This window comes from Alexandromys fortis, unplaced genomic scaffold (assembly GCF_014885135.2).
Source record: "Alexandromys fortis isolate MF-2015 unplaced genomic scaffold, M_Fortis_MF-2015_v1.1 scaffold_2_1_26212458, whole genome shotgun sequence".
In the NCBI taxonomy this organism is placed as follows: Eukaryota; Metazoa; Chordata; class Mammalia; order Rodentia; family Cricetidae; genus Alexandromys; species Alexandromys fortis.
In genome coordinates, this window is record NW_026067930.1 from 5,174,423 (window position 1) to 5,194,758 (window position 20,336).

Sequence of the window (20,336 nt, forward strand, 5' to 3'; positions counted from 1 at the left end):
AAGAGAGAGGAAGTATCGGGCAGAGTAGCCCCTGAGGATGACCAGGAAGTGTAGGAGGGGTGTCTGAGTTCCCTGTCCCGGGCTGCTGCCGCGGTCAGAAACTCACTCACCCCAGTGATGTCTCTCCTGGTGCCTGGACCGGAACTCTTTAAATTTATTTTTATTGTTAGTTTCTAGTTAGTGTCTTAGTCATCGTTCCATTGCTGTGAAGAGATACCATGAGTAAGACAAATCTTATAAATGAAATCATTTGATTGTGGGCTTGCCTTTCATTTCAATTTCTTGTCTTCATGGCAGGGGGCTAGGTGGTAAGCATGGTGGGGGAACAGTAGCTGAGAGCTACATCCTGGTCTATAAGTAGAGAAACAGAAAAAAATAATCTTGGCCATGCATGGGCTTTTGAAAACTTCAAATCCCACCCCAGTGACACACATCCTCCAACAAGACCACAACTTTTAATTCTTCTCAGATATATGAGCATATGGGGGCCATTCTTATTCAAACCATCACAGTTAGCACACAAAGTAATGTTTCACCATAGTATTTGAGCAGCTATGCACAATATGCTTTGCTCACAAACAACTCCTCTGAGTCATCTAGCTTAATTGACACCAAGAACCTCACAGCCACCTCCTCCAATAGAACCTCTTATTTCTAGAGGAGGCAAGAAGCGTGACCCTCTTGGATCCAGGTATTAAAGATCATTCCCAAAGCAGACAGTCTTCTTGTCTACAAGCACAGATATTGGAATGCGTTGACTGCCATTCAGTTTCCCAGTCTACTCCAGCATTTATCAGTAGAGTGGCCTCATTCCTCACCATTCACAATTACCACTGCCTCCTGAATTGCTTATCGGGGTAGCTAGAAAATTATGTTCCATACGGATCTCATTCTCTTTCCCCGAGAGAGCTTTCACACAAATCAATGTTTTCTCCAGGCTGTGAGAAAGTGTTCTGTGGGCTCCAAGGAATTACTCTAAACTTCACTCAGTGTGACTTTTGGTATGGGAGTCATTTTTAGAAAGAAGGCTAGGAGAAAGAGTCAGGAGTCCAGGTACCTTCTTATCAAAGAGCATCAGTTGAGCTTTCTGCAAATCAACCTGGATGCTTCCAGGAAGAACAGCATGTGACTTGGGCTCTATAATATTTTTCTGGTCCCAACGTGCTTGCATCTGTTGCTTCATCTAATGGCCATCACACTTCCTTTACACATTTGGTGCCTGGAAACACGACATTGGGATTACTTGCTGAGGGTTTTCTATGCACTACAGAATGGACCCTAATTAGATAAGTCTAGTTCTGTTTTTGCTCTGTGGCCAGAAGAGTGAATTTATGAAACATCATCTCTAGTTATGGTAGTAGATTTATGGTTATAAAAATATATGGCTGCATGGATAATATTCAAGTTAGACTTATTTACACTAAAAACCATGGTTTTAGCTAAAATATAGTATTGAATCTTTACGATCCTCTGACCTCTAATCTGCAGACATATTCTGATTTATCCTGCTCTAACCCTTTATCCAGGAGCTATTAGTATTTCTGTTTTACATGTAGGAAAAAAATGTCATCGAGGAATAGCTGTCCCAAGACCTATTATACAAAAATTTGGAATGGGGCTGCTAGACTAGCGATCTGTGGGGGACATCTTGGGTCCTGAATTTTCCCTAAGTGGTTTATTAACTGCTTCACCAGAAACCTCAGAACCATCCCCAACCCACATTTGCTCACCTCGGAGGGACTGGTTCCTACTGACATATATTTGTTTTCACACCCCGCCCTCTCCTTCCTCCACCACCTGAGCATCATCGTAATTGCCTCTTATTGGCACACACAGCAGTTTGCCAGCTATTCTCTTTCCTTTCATGTCTGTCCTTGCAGTCCACTCCATCCTCACTATGGCCAATTTGAGGTGGCAAATCTTGTATTCTTTTTCACGAGACCAAGCCACAGAAGCCTCTGCACTGCCCTATAGCTCTAAGCCTAACCTTAATCCATCTTCAGTGTATCCCAACCCTGCTTCATCATACCACAGCATTGGGTTGGATTTTCACTCCAGCAGAGGCTTCCTTTTACATCATACTGACTCACATTTACCAATGTGATTGGATTTTTTTACTCTGCTCAGTACCTATTTCTTTTAAAAAATAGAATCACTGTTCTCACACAGTGCTTTTCTTGCCTTTCCCAACATGACTTGAGTGTCTCTATCTGAGCACAAGTAGCATTTGTGCATCAGATTATTACAGAATGTACCAAGCTGTCGTGAAATCTATGTGCTGCTTCATAAACCAGACTAAAAGGGTCTGAATGTAGAAATAATAGGCAAATAATTTTCCCATTTCTATTTCCACTTAGTGCTTTGACAGAACAATATTGAGTAAATTATTCTTGCATTCACAAATGATACACATATACTCTAATTCTGGCATATAATTATTTTAGGTAGAATGATGAATGAATTAAAGAAGTATTAGTAAGTGCAGCACTTGAGGTAGAGAAGCAGCCAAGCCATTCTGAGATGAGGTAAACTCTCCAGTATTGGAGTCTCTATGAAGAAACACTTGGAACGGGACCATGTCACCTAGAACATGATGAGATAAGGCAATACATCAGAGTACTGCTGCCCAATTTCGAAAAGACAAATGATTCCAAGACATAGCATGCTCATTTCGGGAATACTAAAGTTATAGGAAGGAAAGAATATTAGGAAAGAAGTCAAGTTTTAGATTTTCATTCCTGTGGTAGAAAGAACTCTAAACAAAGCCACTGAAGTCTACAGGAAAGTCACATCAGAGCAGGTTGAGATCAGACCTAAATCTCTGATCTCCAGGGCAGCAGAAGGCGCAGAGGGTCCATCACTTTTTTCTATCTACAGGGAGCTACAGCCCACTCTGGGTCGCTGCCTCTTCCCTGCTCCTAAGATAGCTTGTTCGTTGAACTTACATGGTTTATAGGCTCTCATTGTATTTACCTATTTCCTCTTCTCTTGCTTAAGGTGATCTTTTCCCACTTAAATACATACATGGGCATTTGTAAGGCAGATGAAATTCTTCCATTTCTGATCCTTAGTAAGCTAAAATCCAATTTCCAGTGCTGTCACATGTGAAAGTCAAAATCTAAAGCAATAAAGGACATCAAATAATGGAGTAAGAGGAAGAGGCTAAAGAGGAGGAAGAGTAAAAGAATGAGGAAGAGGGGGAGAAGGAGGAATAGAAAGAGGATGAGGAAGATTGAGGGAGAGAAGGAGGCTGTAAGGGCAGGAGAGGAGGAAGGGTCAAAAGAGGAGCAAGGAGGGGAGGAATTGCACATATTAAAAGTGACAGGTAAGACAGCTGTCACTCTCTCATTCCATTTACTATCCGCCCCCCTTCCTGTAACTTGTAAGTACAATCTTAGTGTGACCAAATATAAGACTATGTGCTACTAAGATTATTATAAAGATAGTAATTAAAAGAATGCAATAGATTATAATGACAGTCATCGTTATTACTATTCAATTCATTTGGGGTATATTTTGTTAGATTTAATATGTGCACATGAAGAAGCTGATAGACTGTGTCATATATCAGTGGTCTTAAATGTCAATGGTATGTGATTCCATAGAGTCAGCATTTCCAGAAGAAGAGCTTATGAGGGCTGAATCACCTCTCTTGCCCTTACCCTTGATCTTAGCTTTAGTGATTTTCAGTGTTTTCACGTTAACCCAGGTGGAGGCCTGGCTGGCTCATTACACTGAACACACAGGTCCTGTGTCTCTAACACAGCTTTTGCGGTGATTGTTTGATATATATGCAATATTCATATTCATGTTGAATCAGAGAGTTATAATATTTTCCCTTAAGTCAGAACCTTCCTTCAAGCAAGAGTGTAAATAGAAAGACATTCATCAAAATGATGTTTGTGGTCTTAGGACGATCTGACAACTAAATTACTTGTTTGAGTTGAAGACATTCTCAATTAGATTAAATATTAAGAATCCCATTTCCAACAGCTAATAAAATCACTGACTACCGTGCCATTTATGGAATTGCTTTTAATGGACAAATGAAAGAAAAATACAGAGAATCAGAGAGGAAGTTGTAATGTTTCCACAGGTAGATTCAGTTCTTTCAATTGTCAATTGTTAATTATTTTCTACATTGCAGTGCTGTACTGACATCAGTCTCCTTAATCACAGCTTTTACTGTCCGCAAGGCCACTTTGATAGTCCCATTTGTAAAATGGTCTATACATATCTTTTGTGGTCTGTGTACCAGAATCTTTGTTTCAGATGAGGGCTCAGTCTACAATAATGAAGAGATCTAGGCAGAAAGCAGCACTATCTATGAGACCGTGGAAACGTGGTTCCAATTCTCCCTTGCTTCCTCCTCCTATGCTCCAGTCCAGAGCAGAAGAAAGGAGGAATTATTTGTGAAGTGTGTTTGTGGTATAATGGCCACCATTATCACTCTTCCTGGTAAATCCTTGTGTTGTTTGTTTTTCCTTTGCATTTAGACGTTTCCTGAGGCCACATCTCTGACCACAGCTCTGAGCTGAGCTGCAGGTGTGACTTGTGGCTCTCCCCAAGACAAATAGCTATTCTTTGGTGTTTATTCTTTGTGAGACTCTCTAGGACGTCTGAATTGTGATCCTGGTTTGCCTGCTTCTCATCACATCAGCAATGCCCTTTTGTTGTAGAGACTGGGTGGTGCAGATATACTGCCTGTGGATATACAGTGACATGCCATGTAGGAAGCTGCTCACTGTCATCATCAGAGGACCCGAAGTCAAGGAATGCCAACCAACACCAAAATCAATTAACACACAATAACCTCAATGAAGAAAGGCTGCAGTGCAGTGTTCAGTATATAGACATCACATCTTATGCCACATGCTTGTACAAATAGTTAAACTGTATGGCAATATTTGGATGAAATATGACCATCATCATGGCTCAGCATTCCTTAAAATTTGTTCAGGTTATTTTTAGTCTATTAGTTTTGATTTTAAAATAAAAGCATTTGTGGGAATTCTTTTTTCCTGCATTGTCTGTTAGATCTATGCTGTTTCAACAACTGACAAGAGGTTAATAATGATACAAACCTTGTAGAGTTTATTTAAAAGCCCTAGGTAAGCTGTGATTTACTTTGTGCTAATAGTATTCATTATTTTGGTTTCTATGATTGCTATCATTATGTGGTTATTATCCAGACAGGCTTTGAGATGGTTTTCAGTGGAACTTACTTAGAATGTGGGTGGGGAATTTGTGATCTCTTCTGTGGCTCAATAGTCTCTCAAGGTAGCTCTCTTTTTTTCTTCAGTTTGGAGACAGATGGGCCTCTTCTGCTTCGCTTCCCACAGTCAGATAAACTCCCATATTCTATGTAGTTGAAGTTAGAAGCTCCATGAGAACATACCTGAGCATGTGTCCCTTTGGGATCAGAATATGCATTACATCTTCAGTGTTGTCCAGCTTTGATCTACTTTCCAGACCTACAGATGGGGTGACATGTACAAGGACATCAGGGGTGGCACGGTGAGAGATAAAGAGCACGTTTGCACAATAGGTCTCAGACCTCATCATTAGACAGTAATTGCAGGTGATAATTATTGATGGTAATGATATAAAAATCATAACAGTGTACAATGTTGACTCTAGTCATTGGGCTGACCCTCAGCAGTTGCCCAGTATGAAGACACAATAACCACAGTGTCCCTAGGCATGGGCACTGGAGAAGACTATGAAGACTTACAGTTCTGCAGAGATATCTGAGAGTGTGATCCTGCAAGGAGCTTCAGGGGCTTGGAGTATGCTTTGTCTGGCCATTCACAAGGTATATAACTAATCTTGCTTCTCTGATGGCTGTTTCTTCTTGCTGCTGCTGTTTTCATCATCTCTGTCCACGCTGTCTGGTCTCTCAGTTCAGTAGCTGCCAGTCAACGTCAGAACTGTGATTCTAGTGAGCATAAAATACTACCTTGAGGGTAAACACTTGGATTTAATCCAGGGATGGTTTGGAACCCCAGAGTTACGTCTTAGTAATCATGAGACTGGAGGCCATTTCCTCAATGTCTCCAGACTTATATACTTCTGTAAATATATTGCATGATTGCAGCTGTCTTAAGCATTGAAAGGACCAGCAATGGTGAACAGTGGGAAGCCAGAATCACAGAAGAGAAAACTAATATCCTTGGTTAGAGAATTTTAAACCCTATTGGTTGCTACAGAGACACAGTGGTAGTGGACACTATGGTCTCCCCTGAAGAATGCCTTCACTTGCAAGACAGGGAATTACCCAGTTTCTTTTCCTCCATTCATAATTTGTTGAATAAATATTAGAGAGAGGCTAGGATTATTACATGATGCTATTTCCATGTGGGAAACAGATTTAGAACAGATAACTGGTATTCCAGTAACAACACATTCCCTCCTCTAAATTCTTCCTCTGGTGGTAGCACCCCTCAAGCAGGTCTGCAGGCAGTGAGCACATAAGAACCAGCAGAGAGCTGAAGATTTCTCCCATAGTCCACCAAGAACTCACTCTTTTAAAGTGTTCTTCAAGAAACTACCCAAAATCACAAGGTACGACAGTGTATAACCCATATACAGCAGGAGAGGGACACAGAATCACCTTTACTACTGCTATGGCCAGAGTCGTATATGCTCATGGTGCTTAGCAGTCGTTAATATGATGATCTGGAAAATCTAAGGCCTCATGTAAGTAGAAGGAATATATTTGAATTTGGAGTAATAAATACAGAGATTTTTATCTCATGGGTAGTCAGTCATACCTATTGAGGATATACAGTCATAGGATTGAGAAAGTACCACATGAGATTGTCTTAATTTCTTTGCTATTGCTGAAAATAACTTGGGAGAGAAATAGTTCATTTTAGCTCAGAGGTCAAGACACGGTCTAGCATAATGGGGAAGCCAAAGCACCAATGCTACATCAATGAAGTTGCTGGTAAATCACATCCAGTCAAAAAGCAGAGAGCCCGAATGCACTCTAGGACACAGCTCACTTTCTTCATTTTATACAATCCAGGATTTCACGTATTGTGTGGCCTCATCCATATTTCAGATGGATCTTTCTCCATCATTAATGTGATCAAGATGTAATTCCACACAGGCATGCCTAGAGGCCCTTCTCCCAGTGGATTCTGGATGCCTGTATTGTGAGTGGTCCCTCTTTGTTGACCATGCATCTGCGGTACTGAGATGGAGGGAACTCTGTTCAAGGTGACGGTAGCAAAGAATCAACCCCAAAACTTAGACATCAAAGCTCTTTTCTCTGTTGTCTTGACCAAGGACTCCATTTCACTTCTATCCACCTGTATGAATATTTCCTATTTACACAGGATTTGATTCATCTAAAGAAAGGAAGAGGCAGCTGTCTTTTGTTGTGTATCTGCCTATAAATGGAGTCCAGTCCAGGGAATGCCACCATTTGTGAGTTAATGTACTGATTGGCAATGTGCCTGCCCTGTTTGATTCCTCTCTCACTGTGTACATATCTCATTCCAGATTTAGAGAAAGTTGACCGCTAAGTGTGATTCCTTACACTTTGCGATACTTCATGAAGCTCTGGTGGAAAATACTGTTTTTTTCTACATATGCATGGGTTCTGTAGGCCTGTAGTGAAGCTCTGTGATTTTACACATTATATTGTTCAGTTTCAAAAAGCTACACCCTTGTGTAATTTATGGACAATGGGATGTAGTCTTTAAAATAATGCTCCCCAGCCAGCTTTCAGTATAGCTGCTTAGATTAGCATTTAGACTCCTTACCTACCTCCATACTGACAATGAACCGACCTTATGAAGATTCACCATTTTTTTTTGTCATTCTTAAAACATCCATTCTTAAAACATCCATATGACACTGAGACCCATTTTAAAATCCAAACTTACAAAACAGAGACTGTCACATTCTTCCCCTTCCTTCAGTTCCCAAAGTCTCTCCCGCTCCCTCTTCTGAAATGTTCTTTGACATAGATAGTACATTTCCTGTCAAGATGTCAATGCAGTAGTCACAACTACCTGTATGAAGTTTGCAAAAACAACCAATCAAACCACAAACAAAAGCAAAAAAAACCCACCACTCTCATCACCACCACCACCAGCAGCAGTAGCAGCATCACCACCCCCACCAACAACAATAACAAAAGTAAAAGAGGATGGCAGGAGGAAGGGAAGGAGGAGGACTACCTGGGAAGGGACTGGTGGTGGGTGAGAGGGGATGAGAGAGAGTAGCTGGGTGGGCGTGTGAATGTGATCGTAGCATATTGCATATGCCATGTTATCAAGAATTAATTATGTAAAATGGAAGTTAAACTTGGCACATCTCAAGGATTCTTTACCCTCTTCATTAGCTTCTGGGTTGCTTTTCCAAAGAAGACCATGGTAGAATTTTGAGACAGAGGAAGGGCAGAAAAATGGAATTTCAGGACCGCCAGAGCATCATCGTACTACTGGTGATGTTCTTTATACTCCCTTCCTGCGTTTACTGTTGCTTAGTCACAGCAAATGAAGACACTGCGGGACTTGTGTGTTAATGCCTCCGTCAAGACAAGCAGACTTCGGTTGAGCATCTGTTCTCTGTCTCTGACAGGTGCAATTCTCTCTCTCCCCTTTCTCTTTCTTTGTACACAATTTCTCTGAGTGTACACCCAGACAGAGAGCCTTTGTTTCAGCATAGACTCAAAGAGCCATTTCTGCTACTGGAAAATGGGGTGACTTTGTCTTGTCTGGGGCCCTTAATTCTTTGAGTCCCAGTCTTTTGATCTATGGAGTGGAAAGAGGTGTTCCTGTGACTTGGCCTGATCCCAAAGAATTCCATGTCACATTGCTGTGGAAGAAAACCCAAAATTATTAAGATCATTCTTCCACTTTATGGGTGTATCTGTATAAGTCTATACATCTAGTAATGCGCAAACCTGTGTATATATGCATATATGTGTTAGGATGTTTTGTAGAAAGGTCTACAATGATTTTACTGGACACTGGTGAACTACACATTATGTTTGGTTGGTGGTACTAAATTTTATTTTTCTCTTTACAAATCTGTATTCAACTTTGAAAAGAGAAATGAAGAGTGCCTATCTTCCACAAAACTTGTCAGATATCGAATGAGATCAACACAACGGAGTTGTCTTTGGGGTTCATTAGACAGAATTTCCTGTGCTCTGTGAGTCTGCAAAAGCCAACATACTCCCTGGTGTACACTAGCTTTGTTGGTCTTTCTATAGATATACCAGCTACTTTGTGTTCAATAGGAATATATTATGAGAGGTAACAAACAGAAACAAACAAGTGATCCTCAGAGCTTAACTATTTTTTATTATATTGATATCCTATTAACATTGAAGAACTATAATTAAGAACATGTAACATTTATTCTTGGCAAGCAATGACTGGAACACATTTTTCCCCCTGTGGAGTTAATGTTAATATTCATCTACTTAGCTTTCTGTCAGCTCTTTCCATGATGAGAGGTAACTTTTCACAAGTATACACCAGAGTTAAACCAGTGCAGTAAGGACAAGGGTTCGCCTGAGGTTTTAAAACAGACATGACTTATGGCAGAATATAGACTCTTGGGGAGGGACCCCTCATCCCAAGCCAGTCCCGTCACTTTCACCCTCTCTTTATTTCAGTGTCACCCCATAGCCTAAGCCAGTTTGCACTGAGTAACTAAGACGTCCATCATTCTGTCTGATTCTTCATTTCTATTATAGTTTTATACAATGCATTTCATTGTCTGCATGGTATTCTTAATACTCTTTGTAAAATATCACTCAAATTACTTGAAGTGCTTTTTGTCAACCTTTTACAATTTAAGTTTTTAGAAAAGAACTTACGATTCTTGGAATTGTTTATATTATCTCCGTAATTTCCAATTTCATCTCTGTGTCTACTCTGCCCTGCAATGTGCATATAACTGCTCTCATGATTTATTGTTATCCTCGTGTAATTTTTCTCTTCGGTTTAAATTAGAAAGATCAGACAGCATTGTAGTATAAGACAAGGGAATAAAGGCACTGGGAAGTAGATACTGTAGCAGAAGGTATTTGTGGTGGTCATGAGAAACAGCGTTCAGGTTCTGCCTCAGTCCTGAGCCAATCCTTCCATGCTGGAGATTTTGGAGGCCAGCTACTGATGTCTGCTCTACAAAGGGCTGCTTACACAAGGACTCATTTCTTTCCATGGGGTGGCTCATACTCAAGAGTGTTGATTTACCATACTCTTCCTGAACCAATTCATCTGACTTAGCAACAAGAACAGAGACGAAGTGGGCTAGCAGGCTGCCGTAATCACCAACCACACAGACCCACACACTGAAGCCAAGAGGGTACATATCACCCCTTCCCAGCCAAATCTTTCTCCAGAATGAACAAGGCAGCATCAGGGAATCATGAAGAGCAAGTGTTTGCTTCTACTGTGGCCAAGGAGGAGAAGACAAATGAGCAGGCGTGTAACACCACCAGATGTTCTTACCACTCAGAATCTTGAATTTTCTTCTGTCCACATCCCACTCCGTGTTTTCTTTCTCTGCACTTAGATATTTCTTCGTCTATTCACTGTGGAATATCTTTCTCTTAGGTTAGAAAGAGAGACATATTGTGTCATTAAAGATAAACAAAACTGTCTTGTTGATACTTTTCCTCCACACTGAATGGACTTAGGCATTTTCTTGTTGTTGCACAAATCAAGATAGCTCTCTACCAATTCTAAAGCCTTAAAGACTCCACTGTGCAGAGCCTTCTGAAAGTGCTCAGACTCAGCGCTCTCACTAAGCACATCAGCACTGAGGACCCGACTTCACACTTACAATTTTAAAATTGTAAATAAATTGTAAATTTATGTAAGTTTTATTCTCCCTTTGTAGCGCAGACTGCTGCTCAGCCATCTGTTCTAATAGTCCTCCTAATCCTCGCCCTGCACACACAAAGGATTTCTCTTCTTCTGTCCCCTAGCCCCTTCTACAGTATATCCTCTGGGAGTCAGAGACAGCGACTTCTAAGAGGGCGACAGTCAGGAATCACAAACCTTGATGTGGGCTTTGTTAGCCTCACCTGCTTCTTAATCATCATCTTCTACCATTATATTTAATATTATAACTATGATTATCTTAACGTAAACACGATGATGCAGCAGAGGCATGGCATGCCTGTGGTTTTTCCTACTTGGCATGGATACAGAAGGGATTTGGACTTAGTCAGCTTTCTTTGTGAAGTCTTCATAGTGTCTAAGAACCAGACCTGCTGTCACGAAGCCTCCAAAAGTCCCTGAATGGTGAGTGGACTGGAGGAGCTCTGTGAAGCCAGGGTGAGTATCGATTCCTCAGCTCTGTTTCTCCTGTCTCTTCAGGGAAGCTTCTATGTCCCCTCAGAGAACTGCATACAACATGCGCACAAGTGGCACCGGGACCTCTGTCTGCTGCTGCTCCATGCCTATCAGGGCCTCCGACTCTATTTCCTGGTCATCATGAGAGACATTCCTGAGCTGCCCACCATGGAGCTGGGTAAGGGAGTAGGACCAGAAAGTCTCAGGTCCGGAGCTGACTTTCTGTGTTGGAGTGTGGATACAGACAGACACAGGAGACTCGGGCTGTGACTCTTCAGGAGAGCACTGCTTTGCATATGTTAATCCTTACGTTTGGCATCCAGTTCCACATAAACAAAGCAAAAGGACAGTGCAGAATCAGAGCTCCTTATGTGCCTGAAAAGAAACTAGATTTTCTTCAGCAGCAATTAACAATAAAAATTTCTGTTACCTAAAAGAACCAAAGTGATTTATTCTCTCAAATGTTTTTCAACATATTTTGGTTGAGCATCTTCTGCATATGGGGTGTTGTGCTGGACCCTTAGACTATGGTCTTGTTCAAGAGAAACAGAGTCTATTGTACCCGTGGGCCATGGATCTGAGGTCACCAGTCAGGTAGGAAGGTCAACAGGACGCAGAGGTGCTAAGGGGTTACTTAAGTTGCCCTAGACAGTACAGCGACATGCAAGGGACAGCACTTTGGCATTGGAGAGCTAGGAGAGAGTTCAAACCCTGTTAAAACCCTGACCATTAAATCACAAATAGCTGGAGGCCATTTGTACAGGCTGACAAGCTGTTGCATTGTGGGCCACACTGTGGATGGCTTGGATGGTTATTGTGCTCATTAGTCTCATGGTCCCTGGAGCCTGGAGTCCACTCAGATATGTCACTTCTCTTCCTTGGGTTTTTGACTCTTCAGCTCCATGATGGAGACACTAACCTATATTCACTGTTGCAAAATCTATGTTTGTGAAAGTTTCTCTCTGTCTGTCTTTTTCTGTTTCTGTCTCTCTGTGGGTGGGCGGGTGGGTATGGTGTGAATGCACATGTATCTAGAAAAATATAAATAAATGTAAACCCATTTAGGGCATGCAAATTGCTAGGCACACTTAAGGGGTCAATTATTATTATAATTCCACTCGGTAGTCACAGTCGGTTTCCTCTTGCGCTCAATCCACGGTGTCAATAGAGGTTGATTCTCTTCAAATTCTGATTAGCAGAGTCCTCTGGAGTTGCCTTTGTTTCTCTCTGACTTCACGTGTAGAACATGAAATGTAGGCCTTTTCCTTTAGTTAGCAAGTGCAGCATTTAAATGGGGTCTGTTTAATTGTGTGGTCTTTGTTCTTCCTTCCTAGAGGCCCTTGCTGTTGAAGAAACCCTTTCTCAGCTGTGCTCAGAGTTACAGGTAATTACTATGCTGACCCTGCGTCTGCACTGATGGAAGTGCTTATAGGACCGCACCAAGCTGGTTCTGTCTGCCACACAGCATGCCGGTCACTGAAGCCACATTTTTTCCCCATGAGAAAAAGTGATTTCACAGGTACTGAAATGTGGGGGGTGGGCCTGACCTCAACTCTACCTCCCCGAGGAAAGGCCTGAAGGGCTTCTGTGGTGTAAACGAAGGGGGTGTCTGAGGCCATGTTGGGGAGTAAGATTGGCAAGGAAGAAAACTAGTCGTGCTTTGAAGATGTGCAAGACTTCACGGTTGTTCACGGGCAGCAGGTTCAGAAATGGCGGCCTTAGCACTGTATACAGGTGGAGTCTGCAGATGCCAAAAGGTCATGCATCCAACACTGTGCATGCTCAGTGAAAGGATTAATGGCTTCAACCCATTTAAGCAAGACAAAGCTATCTCCAGGTCCCTAAAAACATAGGTCAGGGCACTGTCTGGAGCAAAGCTAGCGATGAGCATGTCACCTTACTGTTTACTACCGTGACTTCTGTTATCACTCAAGCAGTGAACAGTAACCTACAACCTGGAAATCAAGAGGATGTCTTCAGGGTTTCCCTGGGTTTCAAAAGGAAGACCATTTTAGTCTTGGTGCTTAGGCTTAAGCCGGCTAAAGGAAAATGACTTGACAAACTTGCAATAGGAAAAAAAAAATAGTAATTTCATGTTGGGGACTCGGTTCCAACTTTGGAAGGCAAACAAGAGTTGTGCCCCTGGAGAGTGGGTGCAGAATGCATGTGCTTCTCTTGAGTCACCTGCTGTGACTGAGTTTCCCTGGAGCACTCTGTAGAGTGGGCCAGCCACACTTCACTAATGTAGGCTAGGACCACCGTCCTTTCCAAAGGAGAGGAATTTAATATTCCTCTGGCCTGGTGAGTGACAGAGCTATTCAGTGCTGGAAGTTGGTCCCAAAACAGACCTTTGTGCCGCAGTGTTGACAAGTTGTTTCAGTCTTTATCAATTTTTGTTTTCCTATGAATGAAGCAGAAACAGGGGCTGAGGAGATGGCTCAGAGCATAAGGTGTTTGCTGGCCAAGCAGGAAGACCACACTGCAGATCTCCAGACTCATATGAAAGAATAGGGGAGCCAGCCTTTGTGGCTGCCTGTAATACAGCGTCCCAGGGGCAAGCAGACCAGTTAGACTAGTCAGAACTGTCATTCTCAGAGTTCAGCAAGAGACCCCGTCTTAAGAAATAAGGTGAGAGCCACTGAGAAAGATACCCACTGTCATCTTTGGGTATCCAAAAGCATAAACATGCATGGGCACCTGTACACATGCACCTACCTATACATGTGCAAACACATAAACACCACAAACAAAGGCAAAGAAAAAAATGCATCTGGTTTTGGATCTCTTTCTAATAGTTTAAAGCAGGCACATGCCTGCCGGTTATCAGCTGCTGTTTAATGTACACTACATGAAACTTCTTCTTTTAATCAGCAGAACATTTTTGGGGAGGAGGGATTAGGGACGGGCTCACAAAGGTGAACTATTTTACCAGGGACTAGCAGAGCCGCCAGTCACCATGTGGCAGAGTCTTTCACTCTCCAACCCAAAGAGAATGTAAGAAACAAAACTGGTGAGAAGAAATAAAGACAGAGTTTTTGAGCTCTGCACATCGGACCTGGTGGAGGACAGAGGATGCAGGAAATGGTAACGCCAGGGTTGTTTTTGCCACAATCACTGCGGTACCCTGGCTTGGCATTTCCTCCTTTGCTGAGTAGTTTCTAGTGCTGTATGGGTTCTTGGAAGGCAGTGTGGTCAAACGTCAACTCCTCCCCCCCCTTCTCTTTGGCATTCTCTTGAAAGTCTCCTTAGGAACTATGGCACCTGTTGACCAGGTAAATTTTGATTCATTTCAGTCAGCATTTTAAAATTTCCATGACTTGTGAGCAGCTGCGTCAGCCCTGCGGACTTAGTGGTGATCCCTTCCCCTGGAGCACAAGGTGAGGGGAGGAGTCTATTCGCTCTTGGACTGTCACTGATGAATAGCCCATGAATGAAATAATATCTGGACAGAGATGCTGTACGTGGTGGCAGGATCCCAAGCAGTGCCAGTAATTCTTTTCAGGAGGAAAATCTTCGTGGTCTCTAATGAAGAAGCTGCTTTGAAATCAAGAAGTGAGAGAATTAACAGCAAAGCCTCGTGCTTTTGCGCTAGGGAGGTGATGGAGATCTGAAGTCGGAGGATCCTTGGTGCAGGGCTACAGGAGGGAGAAGCTTGATCTCTGCAAGGGAGAGGTTGTCTGAAATCCCAGGGAAGGAGCTGAGACTAATGATCAAGACGCCTTACTGCCCCGTTAACCATGGTGCCAGGATGAATTTTCCAAGTCCCTAGGAGTCATGGAATAGGAGGAGGGCACATCCTTTGGGGCCCATGCAGAAGAACTTCCAACATCTATGCGTGAGGAATTGTCTCATCTCCATCGATTCTTTTATGCTAACTGCCTACCCAGCCATGCAGTTTAATTCTAGCCGTGTCTGCCTAGAGTCAGAATCGTGTCCCACAGGTTAAAGAGCCAGTCTTACAACATTGTCACTCCTCAGATACCATTTCTGGGACTCTCCTACTTTGACCAATCAGCTACCAAATAGATGTGGCAATCCTAACTTTTTCAATTTAGATAATTTCGTTTAATGACTTAGAGAACTCGGAAAATACTTTTCTAATCATTACCAGTCGACCATAAAGGACATTAAAAGGACATGGGTTAACACCTAGATGAAGGATACATAGGTCAAAGTCTGAAAAGGAGGCCAAGAGTGGAGTTTCTTGAGTTTAACTGTACCAACTTCAGGCAGGTGGGTACCTTCAGCAGCCCATGAGCTCGTTAATTCCCAACTTTGAAGGTTTCTATACATTAGAAGCAGATCTAGGGCCCCAAGAAAATGATCGTGTAGTTACTTTACTCCAGTAAGGCAAAACATTTCACTTCAACAAGGACGTATATGGTCATGTCCAGCAGGTACATATCCACACCCAGTGAGGTCTACTGGGTTTTGATTCCTAATGCAAAGGGGTCCTCTTTTCCACTGAGTTGGCAGAGCTTGGTCTCACACTCTTACATGGCTGGGCAAATCAAACCAGAGTTTTATCAAAGTGCAGTCCCCAGAAGACGATACAACCGCAGTCAAGTTTGACCTCAAGAAGAGCTAGCCCTAGAGAAATCTGAATTTCTACCAAATGGTTTTTTTTTTTACATTTTTTTTTGTGAAAATTTCCTTTATATAATCCTTTGGAGAAATGACAGTACTAATTTTTTCCTTGTATGGAGGCTCCAGTAAAGAGACATGATTAGGTCCTGGGCATTGATGATTCCCTCAATCTCCAGCACTTCTTTCCTTGAGATCTGGGGACAGTTCTCACTTCCCAAACTTGAGCTGTTTTTGTTGTTGCTGTAGTTGTTTGTTTTGTTTTGATTTGATTTTCTGAAAGCATCCTCTACCCTGTGGCTGGCTAGGGGCCAGCAAAAGCCACTTCATGAGTTTGTTATATAAAATTTCATAATAAAAGCTGCATACCTTCCCATCTCTAGGGAGTTTCCAGGGGGTTAGGGCATTCCTTGCCAGGAACTGAAGGCTAAAATGCACCTTGTGCTCTCCAGGAGAAAACTCAGATAAAAAGTGTGGCTAGGGGTTTATCCGCAGTTACAGCAGTGAGGCTCACAGAGCAGCCTCCTCACAGCATCCAGGGATAGGAAAGGAGATGATCCCACATACTCACAGTGACAAGTATACACCAAGAAGTGGGGCTGCCTTAATGTTACTGAGCTAACTGCAGCCCTTGAATGAGATTACCAAACGGGACAGGGTTCAATGGCAACCTCTACTTGGTAGTAGTGAACATCGTGGCTTCGGTCTCTGGGATGTTTGTCTTGGACAATTTTGTAACCTCTGGAGACTGCAGTGGTTTAGGTGAGAAGTTTGGAGGGCAGAGCTGTCAATAACATCATCAGACACAGTTCCCAAGGGACGTACTGCTTACCTCCATCCCTTGCCGCAGTGTCCCAGACTGTAGGAAGGTTGTCTTTTTAAATTCTCTGACACTCGCATATGTGCATATAATTAATTGTATTTTTCATTTTATCCTCTACTCTCCTTTTTTATGTCCCCCTCCTTCTCTGGCTGAAGTTCTTCTTCCTAAGTTCCTGTCCTCCTTTCATGTCCTGTATGTGTATGTGTATTTGTGTGCATGTATGTGTGTACATGCACACACTCAAGTGTCCCTCTCAATTCCATAGCTCTTTTCTGAAACAGGAATTATTTTGTAACCACATTTTATTGGAGAATTTTATTTTGTAAGAAACTCTAAGAATTGATGGAGTGTAAGGTATCAATGGGAAGGGGATGAACTTTATTGCTCCTCAATTTGCTTAATGGAATGACTGGCCTGTAGATTGAGTGGTGGAAATACTGCTGGATATTCAGAAACCCTCCCAAATCAGAGCTGGAATTTGGTTAGAGATGAACCACCGCCACCTGCTGGCAAATGATGAACAGCAGCGAATGTATTTTTCTCAAGGCTTTCTATTGCTGGTGGTGAAGAGTTGGATAGTTTCAGGTAATTTAGGCATTGAAAAACCCAGAGGTCTCTAGCAGGAGAGTACCCCTGAGGCATCTTTACTTGGTGTGAGAAACTGTTTGGTGCTGGTCATTGGCCACTCAGATATTCCCTCTATCCATACAATCAAAGAGGAGACAGCCCAGCATTTACAGCTTAATGAGACATTGGTTTGCTCTGTGATAAGTCAGACTCTGCCCATATGACCAGAGCAATAATCATGGAGTGGAAGCAAAGGATAGCAGAGCAGGGAGGAGGGGAGGTCTTGGGTCTGTCTGGGAAGTTAAGGTGCCAACAAGGAACAGGGAAGGGGGTGTCAGACACCTGGGAGGGAAAGGTACTCCTCCAAGTAGAAGTCACAGCAGTGTGCGTGTGAAATACATGTCACACATGAGCATGAGCATGTGTGTGACCAGCTTCACTGCGGCATGGAGAACATGAAACCTAGCTATAAATGGTAGACTGGAAATCTGGGTTGGGGCCCATGCTAGGGAGATGCTGAGGGTCTTCCTATAACAAATTAATCAAACAGGGTAGCTTGCCCCTTACTAAGGCTCTAAAGCATCTCCTTGGACTTGCTGAGCAGCGTTGGAAAGTAAGTCTTGTTAGTTTTTTTTAATTATTATTATAGCAATGTAAGATTTTTTTTTCAAAGATATAAAAGACTGTCTGCTATTTACCCCCATGAACTTTTGGGAATTACTCAATTATCTGGTGGCTGTTCCTGGAGCTGCCCTTTTCCGTTGGGAAATATCCAAAGAAAGGACACAGCAAGAACATGAGACTTGGGTTTTGTTTTGACTGTGTCAGCCAGACCTCTTGTCAGAGGCAGGTCTTGGCTGTTTCCCTGTTACGCTAATAAATCACCCCACCAAGAACAACTTTCAGGAGAAAGTGTTTACTTTGGTCTGCATCTTCAGGAGGTTGGTCATTACTGTGGGAAGTCACGACAGAAGCAGAGGGCAATAGACAGTGGTTACGAGCTCACTGTCTGTCTCCTTTTGTACAGTCCAGGATCCTAGCCCAGGGAATGGTGCTGCCCACAGTGGGTGGGTGTCTTTCCACCTCAATTTACAGAATCAAGATTATCCCTGACGGGCATATCCAGAGGCTAGTGCCCAAGGTGATGTCACCAAATTGACAGTTGATGAGAGTTTGAATGTACCTTGCTCCCAACCAGAAAGCAACCTTAGAAGGAGATTGTCTGAAGGAAGCCCTGATCTAGATGAGCCAGGTGAACAAGGGGAGTTCTTAAGTCCCTGCTATGGAGGAGATTACCTTAAGTTCAAAGAGGCAGAGAATATATTAGGTTAGGACCCCATAATGACCACACACACACACACACACACACACACACACACACACACACACACACAGCATTCAGCTCATTTTGAAATGATGAGGTAAAGACTCAGTTGAGAGTGACTTTAGGACTTCGGTCTTTATGCCTGCTGTGGTTGTTGTTATTTCTTCTTCCCTTGTCTAGCCAATCCCTTGGGAGGCCAGCACTAGTTCTTCATAGGTACGTATGAACTCTCATTATAAAGAGGCTGCTGGGGCTAGCGGGGCAGCACAGGGTTGCTGTGTTTCTGAGTATCTCTTGTGCCTGCATGCCCCTGTGTGGCAGAGACTTTGTGCATATTTTTTGTGCATCATAGAACATCTCATACAGCCACCCACACTGTCTGGACATTGACCTTGTTTACGCTCTTATGGTGTTGGTCACCCACAGAAGGAAGGTCCTATTACTTAGCAAGGATAACAATGCCACACAATCATGTCCTTTCATCTGTCCATCAGATGCAGTAGGCTTCTTACACTCCATGTGTTTCAGCAACTCCTGGGGCCAAAACTAAACCCTAGTGCTCCTGGTGGTCTATTTTCTTATTTTCTCCAGCTGGGTTCTACCATAGAAGCCATTGTTCCCATTCCCTTCTCAAAGCATTGGTACTAACCGGGAACAAAACATTTAACAAATGAAATTCTGAGGTTTGCTTTATATACAAGCAAAGTCAGGGGTCACAGTCAAGCAAGAGAGTTAGGAGCAGGGTGTCCATTAGGATGATCTGTGAAGCATTTGACAGGTTCTAGTATCTGGACGGCACCTCAGAGATTCTAAGATGGATGCAGTCCTCTGTGGACACATGGATAGACCTTAGCCTCCAGGGGTTGTCACGTGCAGCTGACATGGAGAAGCATCTGAAAGAGCCAGGTTGATTCAGGCAGCAGGAAGATGATGTAGGAGGGTCTTCTCTCTATCTGTTGCCTGATCACCGGGAAGGCAGAATGTATCACTTCTTCAGCAAGTTTCCATGGCCCCTACGTGACGTCTAGAATACATACCTTTTACAGTACTCTTATAGGTGTATTATAGCTAAGCATGTAGTTATAAGGGAATGGAATGTTTATTCCCAGGTGTACTTATATTTGTGTGTATTCATATTTGGCTTTTTAAAATGCAGCACACCCTGTAGCATAAAATGAGAATGGAATACACAGAGAAAGGGCTTTAGAGGAATGAATGTGCCTAGAGCCCAGATGATCACGGCTTTGGGAGTGGTCAAGGTAGGTATGGGAGCCTCACTCCAGAGAACTCACCTGTGATAGCAGTGGCCTGAGATTGCTGGCTTGTTAGCAGGCAAGGCCTCTCCTCCACCTGCTACAGAAAACCACCTACACTTGTGTGTAATTACACAGGTCCATGTGTCAGTGGTGACAGAAAAGTCCTCCCGTGGCTTAATTAGAAACTTCTGTAACCTCCTCTGAAGGTGTTTCTATAATCAACTAGGTAGGAAACAATTCTCCCAAAGACTCATTTAGTGAATATCTTTCTCCCCCCCCCCCCTTTGCACCTCTGGTAGTTGAGCTCAGAGTTCATGCTGTGTCTGTCAGTGCCACTGTGGTGGTGTGGGATGTTTGGAGAGCAGAATCAGAAGCCAAGCAAGGCAGGGCAACATGCTGGAGGCACAGAGCATCTCTCAAGGTGCTCATCCATATATTTGTAAAGTAGAGGG

The 20,336-nt window shown here is 42.9% G+C and overlaps 1 protein-coding gene across 1 annotated transcript in view; it reads left to right on the forward strand.

The window, feature by feature from the left end:
• Fam135b (family with sequence similarity 135 member B) overlaps positions 1 to 20,336 on the forward strand; it is a 262,927-nt gene that overhangs the window by 207,147 nt on the left and 35,444 nt on the right. The window contains exons 8-9 of the mRNA XM_050145127.1: positions 11,355 to 11,508; positions 12,665 to 12,714. Coding sequence (XP_050001084.1) covers positions 11,355 to 11,508; positions 12,665 to 12,714 — 204 coding nt within the window. The remainder of the gene's footprint in view (positions 1 to 11,354; positions 11,509 to 12,664; positions 12,715 to 20,336) is intronic.